General features: G+C 42.9%; 1 protein-coding gene across 2 annotated transcripts in view; it reads right to left on the bottom strand.

Moving 5' to 3' along the window:
* Positions 1-335: 335 nt before the first annotated feature.
* The window catches only part of LOC120420464 (tetratricopeptide repeat protein 28), a 380,312-nt gene continuing 358,094 nt past the window's right edge, over positions 336-22,553 (bottom strand). Inside the window, exons 1-5 of one of the 2 annotated variants that reach the window (XM_052710088.1) lie at positions 13,595-13,755; positions 9,485-13,503; positions 4,624-4,763; positions 4,379-4,561; positions 336-4,314 (exon numbers count right to left, since the gene is read on the bottom strand). In XM_052710088.1, coding sequence (XP_052566048.1) covers positions 767-4,314; positions 4,379-4,561; positions 4,624-4,763; positions 9,485-13,503; positions 13,595-13,645 — 7,941 coding nt within the window. In that variant the 5' untranslated portion in view covers positions 13,646-13,755 and the 3' untranslated portion in view covers positions 336-766. Of the gene's footprint in view, positions 4,315-4,378; positions 4,562-4,623; positions 4,764-9,484; positions 13,504-13,594; positions 13,756-22,553 lie in introns of those variants that run through there. The other variant, XM_039583487.2, reaches the window with a different exon arrangement.

Below are 22,553 nucleotides of genomic sequence, written 5' to 3'. Positions count from 1 at the left end.
TTCTTCGAAAATGATCAACGGCTTCACCTTAAGATCAATTTCAAGTGTTTTCCTCACCACTTGTTGAAACACAAACCAATTAGCTCTATGATGTGGCTTTATTCAATCTTTTAAGTGTTCGGGCACTTGAATAAAAAGTGTGGTATATTTTCAGTGTAGCTGAACTTAGAAAAAAGAAAATGGAAAAAAACTACCCAGAAAAAAAATGTTTTGATTAAATGCTTCGGATTAGTGAAACTTCAGACAACAGAATCGGGACTGTATTGAAAAAAAAACACCCACAAAAGGAAACAATTTCTTTCTATGTAATAAAAAAAATCCTTTTTATATTTGCTTTTACATTCTTGTATTCAATTAAAAATATATTTGACGATATATGATATTTACACAAAATGCTTTACACTGGGAATTACAATTCAATCCGCTTTGTTATTATTTTCTAATATAGTAAAATCGAGTATTCTCACCAAGGCTTCTTTGTAGGCTTTTTTATACAGTTTAATTTCTGCCCATTTCCTTACTAATTAAATGAATATATATAATCTCAAATCGGCTGTGTATAGGTTTAAAAATATAGTTTTGATTGTTCTACAATATTTAAAATCTCTATCTAATCAGTTCATTATTTCTTTTTAAAACTTAAAATCTAAATTAAATTGTATTTAAAATGCAGGTTAAAATCTTTATTTTAAAAACAATTTCTTAAAATCTCGTTTATACTCTCTTGCAACTATTTTACAAATCTTCAAATAATTCTCCCTAGTCCTCACGTATCAATAATGTATTTACTCCTCTGATTCGAACTCGTCTGCCCCGACGCACTTCCACCGGACGACGACCCTGGTCCACCTTGCGCCGACTGCTGCTGCATTCCACTCCCCGCTTGCCCGGAACTAACCGTCGTCTGCTGACCTCCCTTACACGCCGCCGCTGTCGTCACCGTCACCGTCGACCCTGTTATATCGGTTCGGAAGCTCCCGGAACACTGCGAGTCCGCCACACTCCTCCCGTCCCCTTCGTCCCTCCTGGACAAGTCGGAGAAGGGTGAACCCCCACGCTTGACCACCGTCGAGAGCGAGTTCTCCGTGGACGAGGACATGTTGCTGGTGAGGCCGGACACGGTCGACTTGAGCTGCTTCTGCTGCTCGAGGATGTCGGCGGTGGTGAGGTCACCGGGTTTGACGAGGTTCGGGGTCACGTTGCTGAGCCAGGGTTTGGAGCTGGACTTTTTGGTGATGGTGGTGGCGCCGAGGGCGGCGGTCATGGCGGCGACTGCGGCGACCGTTGAGGTGGTGCTGCAGCCGCACAGCAGGTCCGAGGGGCTGTTGCAGATGTTGCACTGGCCTTCGACGTCCAGCTTGGAGGAGGTGGTGGCGTTCATTTCGATTTCGTTCATGGCTTCGGCGAGGTTGCCGACGGTGAGGGCGGCGCTCGGTTTGTTGAGGAGGGAGGCGGCGGCGGCGGCGGAGGCCGAGGAGGTGGAGGAGGAGGATTGGGGTTTGAGGTCTGGGGAGTCGTCGTAGTTTTTGGAGAGGAGAAGCTTGGAGAGGGAGGGGGCGAGGCCGAGTCCGATGTTGCGCTCGTGGTAGACCTCGGAGATGGTGGGGGTCATTTCGCGGCTCATGTGGCGCATGATCGAGTCTTGGATGGTTTTGTTGGTGGGTTTGTTGCTGTCTTTGCTGGAGGTGGCGGAGGATGAGGGGCCGCCGATGGTTGGCGCTGAGGTGACGGACTCGGCGAGCGGGATGATTTCGGCGTCCGCCGGGTTGAAGTAGAGCTTGCTGGCGTTGAGGTTGAGCGTGCGCTCGTCATCCGGGAGGGTTGAGAGGGGTTTGCGGGGTGGTGCGACGTGATGGTTGCTCGAGCTGCTGATCTCCGTGCGACAGCTGAGGCGGTCCATGAAGGAGAACTGATCGACCATCTTCTTGGTTTGCTGGAGCTGTTGCTGCTGTTGTTGCTGCATGGGTTGCAGCTTCATCTTGCGGCTTCGCATGCTCTGGATGCTGTGCGCAAGGCTGGTCAACTTGCTGCTGATCGAGCCGGCGTTCGACCCTGAAGGTAAATCAAAGCTACGCTCAAACTCCGAATCCGAGCTGGTCGATTCCAGCACGCTCTTGGTTTGAGGGACCTTTCCAACAGTGCTTCCGCTTCCTCCGGTTATGTTATTGTAGACCGGTGCCAACGGAGCAAGCGGTCTCAAACTGTCAACCATGGGCAGCGTTTGCCGCGGTGGCGGCAACGGCGGCAAGTTCGGATGACCTTGATTCGCCCTCCTCAGCACCGTAGCATGCCCGGAACCCTCCCAATCCGTCGCCGAACTAGCCGAGCTGGAACTGTCCGGTCGTCGCATGTTCACGCCACCCTCCCTCACCGTTTCATGCCCGTAACTGCTCACTCCATTGTTCGTGTACAGATTCCTGATCCTCGTCTGGTGCGCCAGCGCCAGCGAAACGTTCGGGTCAACCACAGTCTGCAACGTCACAGGTGGACTCGGCGTGAACGCCGCATCACTCTCCCCACCCCCACCCGGTCGCGAAACCTTGATCGTTCCGCGCAAACTCGAATATCCCAGCCCCTTCGCCAGGTGATCACTCTTCATCAAGATCTGCTGCGTCGTGTACCCGTCCGACAGCTCGCTGTCGGTGGTGTTCGCCAGGCTCGAGTCCTGCTGGGCCTGCGCTTGCTGAGTCCCCATGGGGACCTCCGTTTGGCCGCCGTCCGGTTCGCCGCGGCGTCGCACGTACGAGATGAAGGCGCTGCGCGTGCTCAGGAAGGGCACCCGGCGAAAGGGAAGCGGAGGTCGGGGGAAGTTGTAGCTGGCTTGGCTCTTGACGGTCACCGCCGGGGAGACGCTGCGTTGGGCTTCCGGGGCGGTTGGGGTTGGGCTTGGAGGTTTCGCGGCTGGCGCCGCCTCGTCCGAGGTGTCTTCGTTCAGGGATTCGGAACTGCTGCTGGACTCGATGCCCAGGCTTTTGGGGGCTTCCTGGGTGTCGAAGAGGGCGAGCAGCGACTGCAGGACAAACTGGCAGTTGCGACGGTTGGCTTGCTTGCCGGTGCGGAGGGTTACCTGATCTTGACCGACCTCCATGAGGTCGAAGCCTAGGGAAGCAAGCAGTTCATGGCAACCTGCAACGCGCCACAACCTCACACCGATTATGATGTCAATACTCTCGCTCTCGTTGCTGGTGGTGCCCTTCGGAGGAAACTGCGTAACCACGTTCCGCATCACCCCGATGATCTCATCGGCGATCTCCGCGTTGTTCACAAGTTTGGACAAGGCGTGCAGGGTCGTTGGAGATAACCCAAGCAAAGCTTGCAAACTCGCCGAGCATTGCGACAGTCGATCCTCCGGATCGGTTTGCGGGAAGAACACGCTCGAAGGAATTCCATTCGCCGCCGGTTCAAACCGGAACCCAACAGCCATCAACAAATCCTTCCACCCAATAACTGGCCCCGCCTTGTTCTCAATGCTCTTCTGCGTAGTGTACATGGCGTTCTTCTGCCCGCGATGAATCCGCTGCAGACTTTTCTCCACCAAGTGCAGACAAACCCGCAGCGCATCTCTGCACTTGTCCGGCGTTCGCATCAACTCGCACAACGCCTGCCCAATCAAAGCAACCTTGTTCGAAAGCCGCACATTCCCCCCAATCAAAATAAACCCAGCCCAGTTCGCCGGATGGGCAAAGTGCTTCGTGTGCTGCACCGTCTGCATGGCCTCGGCCAACGCCTTCGCGGCCCGCGTTCCCTGCAGCAGCGCCGAATAAAACGCCCGCAGCAGTATCTTCGCCGCCGTCTCCGGAACCGGCCACAGCGATACCAAAATCGCCCCCGTCCCCGCAAACAGCCAACTCCCGGCCAAATTCGCCACCCCCGACCCCGTAATCGGCTCCACCGAGTGGTACGAACTCAACACCACCAACTTCGCGCTCAACTTCATCGCCAGCAAATCCGACGCGCTCAGCACAAAGTCCGACAACGGCGGAATCTCCGAGCCCCCCAAATCTCCCACCCCGTCCTCATCCCCGTCCCACCGCTTCTGCGACTGCGAGTCCAACACCTCCCCCGGGCTCAAAATCACCGCGCCCATCTTCCAGCTAACATTCGCCGCAAAGTGCACGCACTCCGCAGCCCCCAACTCCGACACGATCGCCTCCTTGGTGGCACTGCACGAAACCAGCGGCTTCGTGTTCAGCATGTCCGACACCATGGCCGCTTCCTGCAGCGACGCCGGCGACTCCGACCAGCCCCACGTCTCCGACAGGGACGCCGGGATCTTCGGGCCGCCGATGACCAGCGCGCTGTTCAGACCTTCCGCTGAAAATTGCAAAACTAAAGTCAAGAAAACTCTATAGAATCTTCGAGTAGGTAGATCACTTACCGGGTTCGCGCGCCTTGGTGCGGCTCTTCTGGCGCAGAGTGTGCAGCGAGGGCACGGTTAGGAGCGAGCAGCGTTCGGAAAGATACTCGCCGGACTCGTCGCCGCTGCGGAGGATCGCGAACGGCACCAGGTAGAGTTCCTTTTCCAGGACGAGGATGAGCTCGCGGCGACCTAGGCGGGATGCTGTAGAACAAGACTCTTTAAAATTCATTCAATTTAAGAAGATTTAAAAAAAAAATACTTACTGGTGCTGATATCGGGCAGCAGATCTTCGAACGGTGCCAGAAGGAGGTTGTACAGCACGTGCAGGCAGGATGGGCCCTGCCAGGGTGGTAGCATATTTGAGCGGCGCGATCGCGTTGAGCCTTGCAGGCTGCCGATGGATCTGCGGGGGAAAAAGGGCGGGATTTGTTAGTTTTTTTTATCAACAGTATTTTTTGTTTTTTTCTCAATTCTCACAATTTTTATAGATTTTTTTTAAAGACATTTCGATTTGTTCAACCTTATAATGTATACAGTCCAGGCTCGATTATCCGAAGTTCGATTGTACGGGACTACGGATGATCGAATCATGACAAAAAAAGAGTTTTTTTTGAAATATTTATTTTTATTTTGTTACTTTAAACATCAAATTCGAGTTCCTTCCCCAATGTTCATGTCTTATTAAAAAAAAAAATAATCAAGATTTACTTTTGAAAAGGTTTACAAAAAGATAATGTTCCTGATCTAATAATTTAGATATAATAATAAGTTATGTATATTTTTTTTTTAATTTGTATTATAATGTTCAGAAAATTTCGCAAAAGTTTCATTTTTTAAGGCTGGTATGCTGATCGGAGAGAACGCTAAACTCCATATAAAAAAAAAACGCCCAAAAAACGGTCAAGGAAAGGGTCACGAAAAGATTTTTCTAAAGCGGTACGCAGCTGAAAAGTAACAGAAACGGAAAGATTGCATTTGACGTTTCTTCGCGCGGTGCTTGTTTGCAATATGTTTTGATGAAAAATTCTAAGAATTGTAATTTTCCTTTTTGAATGCGACTTATAATTACAAACGTTTTATTAATAATTTTTTATTGGATATAATAATATTAAAAATTCCCACCGAATCTCAAAAGGCAGAATTTTCAAATTAAAAGGACAGGTTTAGTTTTTTGGTCGAAATGGAGTTAAAAAAAGTTGTTTTTATTGATGTCGGCTATCGTGTCACCAACTATTTATTGCTAGTTCTAACCAGCTACCTCAGGATTATGAGTCCCCTGCGCTGTCCGATTGATCCACACTGGCGGGACCAAAATGAAGTAAATCAGAGTGAAATTAAACTTGACAATAATCATACAAATAGATGTTCTTACTGAAAATTCTTTAATAATCTGAAATTTTGAAATCCAACCAAACAATAAATTCAAAATTTAAAATTTAAAAATATGAAAAAACAAACATTTCTGAAATTTTAAATAAGGCTGGTACAAATATTTTTAAAAGTTTTTGTCACCCCCCCCCCCCCCCTCCAAAATTGGCCCGAAAAATCAGGGGGCAAAAAGAATATTTTTACAATAAACTTCAAAATTTCAATGAAAATTCAAGTGCAACCAGCTGAAATCAAATTAAAATACAGTCTTCTGCGTTTAAAATCATTTTTAGCATGTTTGGGTTCATTAAAAAATCTTAAGATTTTTTGAAAATTTTCGATGCAAAATCTTTTTTTTCGATACAATTTTTGTTTTTGTCAGATCTTAGATTTTTTGAAAACTAATGATTGCAAAACAACTGAACTAGTGTAAAATGCATTTTAAAACACTTTTTTCATTTAAATGTGAAGACTATGGCTTGTTATTTAAATTTTTATATTTTTTTTATTTTTTTGCCCCCCCCCCCTTGACATCGGCCAGGGCCGAGGGACAAAAACTTTTTTAAATATTTGCATCGGCCTAACAAACTTTTCTAAAAATAATAATGAAATTTCAACAAAAATCTGAAATTTGGAAATTCAAAATTACAAATATGTATGCAGAATTGAATAATAATTTTAATATTAAAGTTTTTTTTTATAAATTCAATAGTTCAAAAATGTTAAAATTCGAAACGAATGTACAAGTCGAAATTCCAAAAGTTATTAAAATCGGAAATATAGTAATTCGTTAGTACAAATTTACGAAAACCTCGAAATTCTAACATTCAAAAACTCTATTTTTTCCAAAAATAAAAAAAAACTAGATTGAATAATTAAGAATTTAGAAATTTAATTAATTTAGGAATTGAGGAATCAAAAATTAAAAATTAAAAATCTACAAAATTTAAAATTTACAAACTTAAATATTTAAAATTAAAAAAAACTTCAAAATTAAAAATTCAACAATTCAAAAACTTTAACTTCAAAAAAATTAGGAATTTAAGAGATCAAGGAAAAAATTAAGAACACGCGACATTTCTTGACCGCGTTTTTCCGATCTGCATTCTTTGCTTTAACATTGAAAATCGCACCAATAGTCTCCGACATATCGTCTGTTGAAAATTACAGGCTAATTGGTGGAATTTGGAAAAAATATATTTAAATCGATTTAAATTCTTTGAATCGCTTCAAAACTATTTTTCTCATGGATTTTTTTGAAAAAAAAAAAAAATTGAGGTGCAAAACGGTACACTTTATAAATAATTAAATAAATTAGGTTGTTTTTATTGCAAATACAATTTTGCTTCAAAAAATGATTTTAATTATTTTGTTTGTCTAGGTTGTCGATTTTTTTTCCAAAAACACCATATTCCAAAAAATTATGTCTGTCAAACTAGCTTTTGCACCAGCTTGCACTATGGTTCAGAAAAAGTTTTTTTAGTCCTCTAAAACAAATAAAAAAAATCCAAACTTAAAAAAGACGTATTTTGGATTTTCAACTTTTGGTGAAGTTCAATAAAAAATCGGATTTTCATTCCCTATAACTTTGCCGAAGACACCAAATCGATCATATTGAGAACAGAACAGAATTTCATATAGATGTATTTGTATACATTATCATACACATTTTGTATGACCAGCTAACAAAATGTAAAAATTGCGAAAAAATGTGCGAAATCATAGAAAACTATTCATTTTAGTTTGAGCGCATGACTAGACATTCTTGGAGGAAAAAGTAAGAATATTAAAAAATTCCAACATTCAAAATTGTAAAATTTCAGGTTCAAAAACTCTGAGATCAGAAAAAAAATCCAAAAATTAAAATTTATAATAATTTGATAATTGGATAATTAAAAAGCTCTAAAAATAAAAAAAAGTATTTCAAAAATTAGATAATCTGACATAAAAGAATAAACAGTTCTAAAATTCGGAAACTCTTAAATTCTCAAGTTAGTAAATTGATAAATCCAACATTTTTTGTCACCTTCCTAAATTACGGAAAATCTTGAATTTTGGAGCATTGTTTGAGTCATATGTTAGGCTAGAGACCCAAATCGTGAGATAACTAAAAAGAATCGTTTTTAAAATTTCCGGAGTGAAATATTGGCGACTTCTTAAGCTATTCTACTATGTTTAACTTTTTCCCCAAATTACAGTTTTTTTTATTTTTGAATTATTATTTATATTGTTGAATTTTTGCGTTTTGAAACTTTTAAAGTATATAAATTTATATTTTTGAAATTTTCATTTTGAAATGTCATTTTATTTTTTATTTATTGACTCAGTTTCCAAATTTGGTTTTGTTTTTTTTTCAAATTAAATTTTTGTTTGAAATTTCGAGTTTAATTTTTTTGAAATTTTATATTGCTGGTCGTTGAAATTTAAGAAATTCTAATTTTTTAAAGTATTTTTAAAATTGTCAAGCTGCAGACTTTTTGAATTTCTACATTTGACAAATTTGGAGATCCTGAATTTTTTTTTGAAGTTTTTTGCTTAAAATTTAAAATTTTTAAGTTTCTGGTTTTATGTTATTTTTTGAAAGAAAATAAAAAGTAGAAAATGGTTACATTTGATTCTGTTTTATTTGGTATAGAAAAGTAGGCTCTTTCGTCGTTCAAGAATGACAGGAAAAGTTAATAGTTTCACGATGGAATTGCAAAAAATCTACTTTTTGCTCTGTTTAAAAAAAACAACGTTTTTCAGTTACAAAATTCTTGGTAACTCACTTACTTTTGCCGTTTTCGTCATTTTCCCATTTCTGCGCGTGGCGCGGCAAAAACCCCAGTTTTTATTTTAAAAAATCGGATCTAAAAAAATTTAAAACAAATTTTCACATTTTTGGATATGTTGTGTAAAATTTTCCGAGGAATCAGGTTAACATATTTTTAGACATAGTAGGCTCTTTGGTCCCGAGACCTTCGAAACAGCATTTTATGTTTTCATACGACCTTTTCATATGTTAAGCTAGATTTTTGAAACTTCTTACAATTTTTCCCAAATAGCCAAACTAATCACCTTTTTTTGCGTCTAAGACAGCTAAAATCGGATGGAATGGTGCGGAGATATGATTTTCTGAAAATAGTGGTTTTTGCGAAAAATTACGAAAATTGCCATTTTTTGGACCACTCTAACACGGCGTAGGTCACACTAATGGCCAAACAAAAAAAAAAAAAAAAAAACAAATACGGGTCTAATTATTTTGGCCAAGGAACCCCCTGAAAATTTTTGAGCCCGATCGGAGAACTATTTTTTCGAATCACGCTGTTTTCGTGGGGAATTGCTGTATAGTTAACTAATTTTAAGGACTTTCAAAATTTTATGAAAACTTCTTCTTGTAGTGCTTTGTAAACTTTTGTACCATGGACATTATGATTCCATACCATTCCGTACGAATTTAGTTTGTACTCTAATTTTGCGGAAAAATATCTAACCTATCAAAGTCACCCCGGTTTACGGTTTAAATCCAAGATGGCGGCCAAAATGGCGGTGATAAAATAATGAAAAAATACATGTTCTAATTTAATAGGCACTCAACAACAATTCAAATTTGTCTAAAATTGGATTGCAGAACTGGAATTTGATGTAAAAAATAAGAAGGCTTCGGATAATCGAGTCTGGACTGTATATTGATAAAAATAGTTTTATGTTAAGGAAAAAATCAAATTCAATTCTAAGAAATAATAATTACACAAAACAAAAACTAAAATCACTCACCTCGTCGACCCCTGCAGGCTCGCCACCGACCCGCCAACGCTGCCCAAACTGAACAGCGAGCTCAGCGAGTAGTTGCTCGAGTTCAGCAGGTGGTTCCGGTTGACCATGCGCAAGAACCCGGCCCGCTCATTAGCGAAATCATCAATCAGGTTCTCGTTCGACGACTTCCACCCACTTCCGTCGCCCTCCTGCAGAACTGACCCCGAGTTGACGCCCAACGCATCCCGCACAAAGTCTATGTACTGGGCGAGGAGCGACTCGGAGTCGGGTTGATCTGGTTCGGGTTTGTCACCGCCTGCGGCGGTGGTTGTTGCGGATGCGATCGCCGGTTTCTTCTTCATCTGGAGGGTCTGCTCGTCGATTTTGGCCACGTGGAAGCGCACGATCCGTTTTTGCGGGGAGAGGAACCACGCGTAGAGTTCGGCCCCGGCCAGACTGTAGTAGATGATGTTGGTTTTGCTCTTGTTGACGGTGTCGAAGATGTACTCGCTGCAGGTGAGCAGGGTTTTGCGGTTGTTGAGGGAGTTTTCGGCGCTCTGGTTGGAGTCGGCGCCCATCCGCGATCGGCAGCGTTCGGCGGCCACGAGAGCTTCCTCGTTGCGACCGAGGTTGACGAGGATTCGCTGCAGGGTTTGGTAGCAGGAGGTTTGCAGGTTGTACAGGTTGGTGCGACCTTCGGGCGTAACTTGATCGCAGCGGATCGATTCGAGGATCTGGGCGGCGCTTTCCATCTGTTGGCGGGCGTTGTCTTCGTCGCCGGATGCGAGTAGGGAGAGCCCGAGGCGGTAGCGGATCTTGGACTCGTCTTCTAGCTTGTTTAGGGATTGTACGATCGATAACCCTTGGCGTAGGAAGCTAACCGCTTGCGGGATCTGCTCCATGGTGTGGTAGACTCGTCCCAGGGCGAGACAGGCGTGAGCCTTCGTCAACCGATCGGTGGTCAGCGATAGCTGCTTCTCGTAGTACCTCACGGACTCGGTGTAGTTCTTCAGCGATTCGTACACCGATCCCAAATTCCCACAAGCTCTTCCCTGCAACGCGGCATGGTTGATGCTTTCACACAGTTCCAAGTCCTGCTTGTGCAACCTCAACGATCCGTCAAAGTCACCCATCTGCTGGAACACTCCGCCCAAGCCGCTGATCGCGTCCGATGTCAACGCACGATCACCAAGTTCCCTCGCGATATCCCGTTGATGCTCCAAGCAGTTGATCGCCTGTTCGTAATTCCCAAGCGCACTGTGAATACTGCCAAGATCACCGTACGCGGCGGCCTTCGCTTCCGGATTTCCGAGCTCGTGCGACACCACAAGCCGTTTCTCCAAACACACCAACGCTTCCTGCAGGTTACCCACAGATTTGTAGCAATTTCCAAGTCCTCGATACGCTCGCTCTTGATCGCGCGGGCTCTGCAACGCGACCGCCAGCGCCAGGTGTCGCTCGTGACACTTGATCGCCTCGGCGTGGTAGTCCCCGAGTGCGTCGTAGCAATCGCCGAGGTGCCCCAAGGCACGAGCCCGATCGTGCTGGGCGGTCGGCGTGTTGACCTGTTCCAGTGTGCCGAGCTGCTGCTCGAGGTACCCGATCGCGTCCTCGTAGTGACCCATGTTGAGGCGGGCGATTCCGAGGTTTCCAAACGCTTGCGCTTCAACGGCTGAATCCTGCAGTTCCTGCGCTCGCTCCAGCTGCTCCTGGTAGCACTTGACGGCGTGGGTGTAGTTTGTGAGGGCCATGTGCACCGCTCCGAGGTGCCCGTGGGCGCGACACTCACCCGGAAGATCGCCCATTTCTTGGCGGAGCGTCAACTCTTGCGTGTGATAGCCGAGAGCTTTGTCAAACTTCTTGAGCAGTCGGTGGGCGAGGCCGAGTGCCCCGCAGGCTGCGGCCTCCATGCCGCGTTCGCGGGCTTGCCTCGCGAGCGAGAGTTGCCGCTGGTACATCTTGATCGCTTCGTCGACGTCCCCCATGCGGATCAGGACGTCACCGATGTTGCCGAGGGCGCGGAACTTGCCGGGCAGGTGGTTCGTCATGTGGGCGATCGCCAGGAAGTACTTTTGACACTCGAGGGCGCCGGCGGTATTGCCGAGGGCGAGATGGGCCAGCCCGAGGTTGCAGTACGCCCGGCCCATGTTCATCTTGTTCTGGAGGTCTTTCGCGAGGGCGAGATCCTGGTCGTAGTAGCGGACCGCTTCGCGGTAGTTTCCGATGCAGTAGTGGGCGTAGCCAAGGAAGTGACAGGCCTTGCCTTCGGCGGCGACGTCACCGAGTTCTTGCGAGAGCATGAGGTACTGCTCGTAGTACGGGACGGCTTGGGCGAACTCCTGGCGCGAGCTGAGGCAGTTGCCGAGGTTGAGGAGGGCGCAGGCCTCGCCGGCGGTGTCTTTGAGTTCACGGGCGATGTTGAGGTGGGCCCGGTAGTGCATCAGGGCCATGTCGTGGGCGCCTAGGGCTTGGTAGGCAACGGCTAAGTTTCCGTGGGTTGAGGCTTCCGCGCTGCGATCGTGTACCTCTTTGCTGATGACCAGTTCTTGCTTGTGGTACTTGATGGCTTGCTCGTAGAAACCGGCCGCGGAGTACGCGTTGCCGATGTTGCCGTAGGCACGGCCCATGCCGGCTTTATCTTGGAGTTGGCGAGCGATCGTGAGGTGGGCCTGGTGCAGTTTGAGCGCGGCGTCGTGTTCACCGAGCAGTTGGTACACGATGCCGAGGTTGGAGCAGGCGCGACCTTCACCGACCTTGTCCCGGGCGGCGAGGGCCATTTCGAGCTGCTTTTCGTGCCACCGTTTGGCCTGGTGGAAGTCGTGGCCGCAGCGGGCAGCGTGACCTAGACCGGCGTAGGCCCGTGCCTCGATCGCGCGATCACCCAGCTGTTGCGCTATTCGTAGGACACTTTCGTGGTAGGTGATCGCTTGGGTGAAGTTGCGCTTGTAGTGGTAGCTCGAGCCAAGGTTGCTGTACGCACGAGCTTCCTCGACCTGGTTGCCGAGCTTGCGGGCTAGGCGGAGATGTTGGGTGTGACAGTCGACGGCCGAGTCGAACTCGCCCATGGCAAGGTAGACTGCGCCGACGTTACCAATTTCGCGAGCTTCCTGCAGACGATCACCCATTTGCTTCACCAACTGGACGCACTGTTTGTGGGACGCTAACGCGTTTGGGTAGTCCCCGATCGCGGTGTAGACGTGGCCTAGGGAGGTCAGGGCCGCGGCCGCCGCCTGCGTATCTTTACACTTCATTGCTAGCACAAGTTGATATCGGTGGGACGTGAGAGCTTCCTTGTACGATCCCTGGCTGAAGTAGGCCGAGCCGAGATTCCCATGTGCACGACATTCACCCGCGGTATCACCGAGACTCTTGGCCACGGCCAAGTCCTGCTGCATGTACGCGATCGCTTTGTCTAGCTGATTAAGCGCCCAATGGGCCGAACTGAGAGCACTGAACACTGAACCGCGCAGTTTGAGCGAACACGACCCTATCCGCAACGCGGATTCTAGCACTGTCACTGCCGAGTGGTACTGACCTGCACCGAGCAGTTCTTGACCCACCACGGAAATCACTACGAACGGGGACGCGTCCAGCTTCATCGCCTTCAACTGCTGGAAGGTCGGCTCGAGGGCATGCCGCAGCGGACTCTTGATCGACGCTTCGACCAGTCCCGCCAGCAGCTGCTTCGAGTTGGGATCCTGGGCCAGCCCCGAGCTGAACGAGGCCAACGCTTCCCCGTACCGACCCAGACACTGCAGGGCGACCCCCTGGCGAAAGTACGCCTTGGGCCACTGCGGGCAGAGTTCGCGGGCCCGCGTCGCATCCTGCAGGGCCAACGCAAACTGTCCCTGCTTGAGCCGGGCCGCCGACCGATTGCTGAACAGGATGTGGTTGCTCGGGTCCAACGCCAACGCGTCCGTGTACAGCTGCACTGCCGTGGTAAAGTCCCCATTTTGGCAGGCAGTGTTCGATTGGCGCACTTTCTCCAGGAATAACGCTCGGTTGGCGGCCGGCAGTTCCGGCGTGCCTTCCGGTTCGTTCTGTAAGAAAAAAAAGAGACAGCAAAAGACACAATACGTTAGAGAGACGTTGACGACCAGCGGTAATTACAGGGTTCCGAACTAGGCTAACCGAAAAAATAAACTCGGACAGATGAAACTTGCTGTGTTGTGTGGCCCTCATCGAGTGTGAGAGCGAGCGGGACGGAACTCGCGCGCGAGAGGGAGACGGCGTTACGACGGCGCGCGCGGACCTCGTGTGACTACCTTACGCGTACGCTTGAACTAAACTGAGCGCGCGAGCGGACCGCGCACGATCGCCTACCTCGATCGCGGGTTCGTCGCTCGCTCTCGCGTTCAAGTCGCTCTCGCGAGAGAGCGAACCAAGCTTACTCTCTTCCTCTCACTCTCTCTCTCACACCCCGTGTAAGAGGAAGATTTTGATAAATAAATTGAAGGAGGTATACGTGTAATCAATTATTATGATTGCTATCATCTTTACCGCGCCGCAGCACATGATTTTGCTGTTTTTCGCGGGTAACTTTTCGGATTCGGATTTCTCCACGCCGACGCCGCAGCCGAAGAAAGGCCCCGTCTTTCTCAAATTTGTGTTCAATTTCGGCGGTTTTTTTTAAGAGCGCGGCGGCTTCCTCATCGGTCCCACTTCTGATGCTGGTCGAAAGTGAAGAGTTTTTTTTTTCTGTTGTCTTCTGTTGGTTCTTCTTTGGTCATCTTACCCACTGAATTCGGTTGGAAATTTTGTGGGTGATGACGAGGGATACGATAGGAGGTGGAAGAGGAGAGGATGATAGCAAAAAAGTTGTGAAACTTTGGGTATTTTTTACGGGTCAGTTTTAATGTTTGTTCGTGTTTTAGTTGCAAAACCTGGAGCTTATTTTTTTTACTAGAGAAAGAAAACAAAACAAGTAAATGTCTCTACTCTATTATGCTAAATAGATTGGAATCACAGCAAGCTCAGTACAAGAGAGCACAGCGCTATCGAAGTCTCTCTAGACTACTGATTTGATGAAAAATTACATAGAAGGAATATTACTGATATTTAATAGAAATATTACAGTCATCCCACATATTCGGAACACCCACAAATTCGGAACACTTTGATGATAATGTGTCAATAGCATGCCAAAAGTAGCTTTTCTGTCGACCTTTCTATTTTTAGAACCTTCAGTTGGACATTATCTTGCTATTTCACTAGTCCTGGCGAGTAAAAGTAGTACTTTTTGAACAAAAAACTTCATTCCAAGACTATTTTGTCCAGAGCAGCAAAACACTGCCTCCAAATGACCTGTTTCATAATTGTGGGATGTTATTGTTCCTCACACAATTGTGGAACACCTGAATTTAACTGATATTTTCACAAAAAAAGTTATCAAACCATGTGTAAAACATCACTTAGCTTGAGTTTCATTGATTTCAGTGTGTGAAGTCATTATTTGGTAATAAATATGTACTCCTGGAGAGATTCAAAGTATGTTTACATTCGTAAGAAAAAAGTGTTCCGAATTTGTGGATTTCAAGGGTCAAAGTAATTCTTCAAAAACTTCATATAAAAGTTAAAATTTGCAGATGTTCGATACAGCATTCGAAAGATCGCAAGAAAATCTTTCAAATGAAGGTAAAAGCGAATCATTAAGTTAAATTATCGATTTGCTATGATTTTTTGAACATTGGCCGATTTGGAAACCGTTCCGAATAAGTGGGATGACTGTAGTTTTTCCATGAGATCAAAATATATTTTAAGTTTTTGGTAAATATTAACATGGTATTTTATGGTATATTCTACAGATTTCTTTGATTTTTTTTTCACCATATTTAAGTTATGCTTAGATTGGGACTAAATACAAAATATTTTTTAAAGAAATTAGCAAATGAGAAAATTATTGATTTTCACCTTCCTTATTAACCACATTTTTTTTTTAAATTTGTTGATAATAGGAGTTCACTCGTTCTATCTCTGAACATTCTAGAAAGACAGTGAAAAAACACCCTTATTTATTGCTTTGTTAAACAATGTTTTTCATTGTCTTATTTAAAATATCTGTGCCCAATGAAAAATGTTGCATATTCACTCCAGTCTTTATATGATATTCGCAACTTTTACTACCGGAATATCATAAAAATGTATGTTTGGAACGGATTTTCTGGTTGATTTTGAGTATAAGATTTATTTGGAGGAATTGATTAGGATAACTAAAAAGAAAATAGAGACACTGAAAAATTTTACCTTAAAGCTAGTGCTAGTATTTTTTTGAACTAACAATTAAAATTACGCGTCATGCTAATTTCAAAACAATGAAAATTCATGATACTCTAAATTCAGCTTAAAATTAACGCAAAAATGTGTTATTTCAGAATAACTCCCTGACAATTTGTGAATTTGAGAATTTTTCAGAATTTCAGCCATCATATTTTTACTGAGATTTCAGAAATTTCATTTGCCAAAGTAGGTATATTTTTTCTATTCATTTATGAAACTACTGACTGTCGATTTCGAACGACAAAATGACCTACTTTTCTCTACCAAAAATAACAACATCGAAAAGCACTGACATGGGTGCTAAAAAGTTGAATAAATTGAATAAAAAAACTCAATTTATGATTGATTATTGTTTAATTTTTCTGCGTTTTATGTAATTTGTTCATCGTTATTTTATGAAATTCACAGATATCTAAATTTAAAATAGCTCAAACAGCTCTGCGTTATGTTTATTTGCTGTTTTGAATATCATTCTATTACATTTTTTTATTAAGAAAAAAATTATCATGTATTATAACATGCTCTAAACTTTATATAGGATTTTCTCTTGCATGTTATAATGAGCATATCTCGCCAGGACTTTAAATCAGTTATTTGTTATAAATAATATCTGTATAGTTTTGTTCATTTGATTAAAAAAACAATATTCAAATACATTGATGAGCAATTTTACAATTTATTATTTCGAATTTCGCGACTTCCACATCAAATCGTCAGTTGTGTGCTATCTTGTGACAACGACCATTTAGTACTTTTCGAGAAAATCGATTTTTAAAGTTTGTTGGTAAATAATTTCAAAACTATGAATGATAGAGCCAAACTTTTTAAAGCAATCGGTTCGTAAACTATCGCTTAACAAACGCTCCAAGTTTCAACTAATTTGGTTACATCAGTTAAAAGATACAGTAAATAATGTAAACCAAAATCACGTGTCACAAGTGTGTTTCGAAAGTAAAATTGTACTACGTGTCACAAGTGTGCACAGAATTCCCATACAAACTAAAATAAGCTCAAATCAATGGTTTATTTTTATAAACAAAAGGTTGCATTGCCTTTAGAAAGTATCTTTATACATAAATTTGTGAAAAACAAGAAAAATTTTCCAACAACATGTATGACGTGTCACAAGTGTGCACGATCATTTTGATGATAAATTGGTCTATGTCACAAGTGTGCATTGCGATAACCGGGAAACGGAAGCGAGTTTCCAAAATCGGATTAAAGCATCTTGTAGTGTTGGTTAAGTATAGCAAAACGTCATCATTAACTCATTTTCGACCAAAATGGTCTATGTCACAAGATAGCACACAGCAGACGATTTGTTAATTGTGATTATTTTTAGGGAAATTGTTAAATTTTACGGAATTTCACGGAAATATCCAAACTTAAAAAAAATCACGCTGATTCCTTAAGTAAAAAAATAAAATTAGTTTGTGCTTATAGTGATATAATTGAAACATCTTTTAGTATTTCCCAAAATCCTGTACGATAGCAATACAAGTTTTGAAATAATGTGTTATTTGTTTTTATTTTTAAATGTTTTTCTCTCTTTTCGAATTTGTTTAAGACTGGCATGAATAAAATCGCAATCAGCGTCATTACTACCATATTTGAAGGAAATTCTAGTAGAACAACTATATGGACATAATGCCTCAAAAATCCATTTAAACAATTCGGAGCGTTTGTCCATGCCTTGCTCCCCTGCACAGCAATAAACCGATGGTAAATCGCGTGCAAAAGCATGCACCTCACCTTCGCCAAAAAAGACACTTAATATTACACACTGCATGTACAATTTTTTTTTTGTACAGTTGCAACCGACGGAACTCAAACCCAGTACCAACAGTAAGGCCTGGCGCCTTAGCCCACTCGGCCACCAGACCGATGAAAAATGAAACGGATAAACGCAGATTTGAGCTTGACATTTCGGTCAAGTAGGTTTCCCATACTGATGGGATACATACTTCAGGGTGTAATATTACATAGAATTTCAAAAAAATGCAACGTTTATTTTACACCTAGGCCTTTTACACGCAGCCAGATTACTACTTTTTTTCCAGTGAGATGATTCTATGAAATGTGGGTTACGTTCACAGAATCAGTATCTTGCGATTAATGCAACGCAGTAGGCCTAGCCGCTTGAATGACTTGGGGCGGTATAGTACCAAAAGTTCTTCCAGATGATTTCAAAATGAATTTTGCAATCGATAAAGAATTATCCGAACACAACATTTTGGTAAAATGCACTGATTTGTCTTGTTTTGGTTCGTTGAGCTTAAATACGACCGTAAAAATGCACAAAAGTGAATTGCAAATTTAAAATCTAAGATGGCGGCCAAAATGGCAAAGATGAAATATTGAGAATATGCATTTGGTAATGTAACAGGTTATGCAACCGCACAAATTTGACTAAAGTGGGGTCGCAGAACTTGATTTTGATGTCAAAAGTGAGAAAATGAAAAAAAATAGATTTTTTTTGGACCATGATTCAATGATCTGAAGTTTCTAAGAAACCTTGAGATAACCTAAATTCGAACAACGGGCTCAGATAATCGAGTCTGGACTATTGTTATCAAATCAAATTGGGGAATGTTGGGTCAAATCGGGACAATATGACCAAAATAATCAGTTTGTAGACTGAACTCGACTCAAATCCATTCCCGTATCAGAGGCATACATTCTTCTTTTTTCTCAAGCACAACACAAGAGGACCGGTCGATCGATCGCAACCCCATTGTCGATACTACGTGAACCGTAATAAATCGAACACATGGCACCGCGGCCGAAAAATTCCACCAGGTCCGAACCCCGGTGATGATGAACCTCCGACCGTACCTTTCTTCTCCTGCTGGACGGTGGTGCTGGTGGCGAAACAAAAACAGAGGAGACCCCAAAACAAACTGCTCATTTGGCTACTCTTTGGAGAGGTTTTTTTTTGGTGGAGAAGGTGGTGGTGCTGCGCGGCGAAATTGATTTCCTCCCCTCCCCACCCTGGTCCCCCACCATTCATTCGGTGGCCACTGATGACCGCACGGCCATATCGACAACGCGGCCACATCAGCAGCTGAAAACCGCGCCCTCCAATCTGCTCTCCCTCGGCTCGAGCAAAACCCTTATCAAAATTCCATTATCTATTTCGGTTTCAACTTACCCACCGTTCCACGCTTCTTGGTCCTCGTCCTCGGCTCCAAGAAGATGGCCTTGCCGCCGGGGGTTCGAAGGGTTTCCCCGCGCTTCTTTGCCATACAGCAGATTAATTAGCGCTGATTAGATCGTCAGAAAGTTCCTTCTTTTTTTTGCCCTACTAGCCGCTACTTTGAGGATGGAAGGAAGTTGGTCCCACCACACAGGATCCGCGTGGGGCTCTCTCTCTCTCCCCCTAGAAGGCCATCAACGCCGGACGCCGAAGCATTCTTGAGAAATTACACCCGTGCAAAACCGACATCCGATTAATTTCCCCCCGTTTGCTGCAGCAGCAGAGAGCTGCTACCAACCCCGGTAAGATCGTTCAAATCGATGAGAATCTTGGCATCAAGCGACGAACCTGCTGTGTGCGAGGAGCTGTGAAGAGGAATTGCATTGCGAGAGAAGTGACGAACTCGGAAAGAAGAGAGTGGAGAAAGGAAAAAAAAGCTCGCGTGAGATTTGAAAAAAGGGGGAGAGAAAATGAGAAAAGAGCGGCGAGCGCGGCTGGTTGGGAGAAGAAACTGAAGATCAAAGGAAAATCGCGATCATGATGCAAAGGGGTTTTGTCTCACAGCAAGCCAACGAGAACAGATCAGGTAGATTGAAGTATTGACAAAGTGCGTAACTTGGCTATTTGAACAAACTTAGAAGGAAATCTGCGTTTCAATCGGTCTTGTTTTTGAAGCGGATTTTTATTTGGCTCTATTTCGAAAAAAAAGATCAACTTTCCCAGGGAACAAGTTTGTCAAACAGTGCAGAGGGTAAACAAATAAAAAAGAAAATAAAAATTTAAATAACGAGCCGTAGTCTCAACATTTGAATGAAAAAAGTGTTTTAAAATGCATTTTACACTTGTTCAGTTCAATTTTGCAATCTTTAATTAAAAAAAATGTAAGATTTGACGAAAACTAAAATTTTAGCGAAAGATAAATTTTTATTGGTACTGTTCAAAACAACATGCTAAAAATGATTCCAAACGCAGGGGAATGCATTTTAAATTAATTTCAGCTGATTGCACTTAAGCTTCCATTAAAATTTTGATTTTTTTTAAATATATTTTTTGCCACTCGATTTTTCGGGGAGGCTTGAAAGAATAGTTAGAGTTTTGAGGGACGTATATACACGCTGGAACATTTTTCAAAGTGGAAGAATCTCATGGCACTCTTCGCCAAAGTTGCTCCCTGAGCGATTATCCACCAAAGCTGGAAATGGATTTGATTTATATTTTTTTAATTGGCTCAACCTTTTGGGGGGCCTTTCCTCTGACCAAAGAAGCCATTTTGTGTCATTGGTTCAACCCATACAAGTCTCCATAGATTTTGGCAGCTGTTCATACAAAAACGGTACGTAAATATTCAAAAATCTGTATTTTTTGAAGGAATTTCAAATTTTCAGATCAGTTTGGTGTCTTCGGCAAAGTTGTAGGTTGAAAAAATGGGACACGGAAAAAAATACTTTCGTTCCATAAAAAATCAATTTTCCATATATTTATATTTATTGTGTACGTTTTAGGGGCCAAAAAACGCAACTTGAGAAAACAATTTTTTTCTCGATTTTTTTACTTCGGCTTTTAATATAAAATAAAGCGCACCGTTTTCAAGATATAGCCACTTAAAGTGTAATTTCAACAGCAAATTTTAAGTTTTAAGATTTGTTAGAATAGTGGCTACGATTGTCCAAACATTCAAAACTACGCCCTTTTGAAATATTAGTCTTGATTAAAAAAAATGTTTTCGAAACTGTTACGGCGTCTACCACCGGTTCCCTATGGCCAGGTTGCAGCGCAGCGTTGCCTTGGTCGTTCCTACAAGGCGCCGCCGCGGGTGCCCGAAACGTCACATTGGACAGGTCGGCAGTAAATGTCAAAAGGTTTGGGTCGATCGATCGGTGATTGAATGTGTGGGTTGCATGAGAAAAAGTGGTAGGCACGATGTAGGAGCGATTGTTTAAAGATATTCACTATATTAAACAATCAATTTGTAAGTAAGATACTTAGAATGAATTGTAAAACTATGTCCTAAATATTGAATTGAATTTAGGTGCGCTACGTCAGGCCATAATCGGTCAAGTACGAGTTTAATCTGCTGGAATTGGTTGGAGAAGGATAAGCAGATTTCTGGAGCAACACGAGAAAAGGGCGGATAAGCATTTTGACAGCTCGAACTATTTTGTAAATTCCGAGCCAACAGGAAACTTTTTCACAATACTCGAAATGTTAAACTATAGTTGGCCTTCTCAGCTACTTTATAACACTGCGGGTTTTGTCAAATAGTTACTTGTTGGCTCTGAATTTGCAAAATAGTTCTTGCTGTCAAAATGCTTATGCGCCCTTTTCAAATGTTGCTCCAGATTTGAAGACTAATGTAAGTTGTTTACATTTAAATTGGAATTTATAGTAATAAAGGAATTTAGCTTTTAGCAATATGAACATCAAATAAACGGTGTTTTCGCTCAACGGAACTTCAATATCCTTCCCAACAGAAACAATTTCACGAATGTTTCATATTTTAAGTGGCTGAGATATCGACTTAGAAAACATCAATTTTCCAGTTTTTTTAAATCTTGGCAATATCTCAGCATTAAGGGTCGTATCAACAAAGTTCAAAAAAGCAAAATATAGAGAATTATCTCAGCTTTTCAAAAATATTTTTTTCAAAGTGGGCAAACATGGGCACTAATTTTGAAAAATGAATAATTGCGACTATTTTCAAAAAAGTTACCTAAAAATGAATATAACTTGCAAACGGTGCACTTTATCAAATTTTTACTAAAGTACTTTTTGATTGCAAATTTGATTTTACATCGAAAAATTAAATTTATTGTTTCAAAAAATCATAACTCGGTCAAAGATTTTTGCCCATTCTGGAAATTTCTGAAAAGTTGGCATTTTATGTCCTCTAAAACATATCAGAAAAAAATAAATAAAAATAGTGTTTTTTGCAAATCAAGTTTTAGTGACAAAAAGTGAAATAAAAAATCACCCAAATTTTTTACCTTGTATCATTTTTTTTCAGTGTAGTCCATATCCATAGCTACAACTTTGCCAAAGACACCAAATCGATCAGAAAATTCTTTCAAAAGATACTGATTTTTGAATTTTCAAATGTAATTTTGCCTTCCTCACTGAGGTAAGGCTATAATCCTGCTCTAAAAATGAACTTTGTATAAAAACGTCGTAGACCCACCTTCATGTATACATATCGACTCAGAATCGAAAACTGAACAAATGTCTGTGTGTATGTGTGTGTGTATGTGTGTGTGTGTGTATGTGTGTATGTGTGTGTGTATGTATGTATGTGACCAACAAACTAGCTCATGTTTCTCGGCACTGGCTGAACCGATTTGACCCAAACCTGTTGCATTCAACTTGGTTAAGGGTCCCATAGATCGAGTTTTATAAAGATTGAAGTTTCGATAAGTAGTTCAAAAGTTATGTATAAAAATGTGTTTTCACATATATCTGGATCTCACTTAAATGTATGTAAACTATGTCCGGATCCACCATCCGACCCATCGTTGGTTAGGCTATCAAAATACCTTTCCAACGAGTCCAAAACATTGAAGATCTGGCAACCCTGTCTAGAGATATGGCCATTTAAGTGATATTTATGTACTTTTTGAAGCCGGA

The sequence above is a fragment of the Culex pipiens genome, chromosome 3 (genome assembly GCF_016801865.2).
Source record: "Culex pipiens pallens isolate TS chromosome 3, TS_CPP_V2, whole genome shotgun sequence".
Lineage (NCBI taxonomy): Eukaryota > Metazoa > Arthropoda > Insecta > Diptera > Culicidae > Culex > Culex pipiens.
The sequence above is the reverse complement of the archived record's forward strand: the minus strand, read 5'-3'. Positions and strand labels throughout refer to the sequence as shown.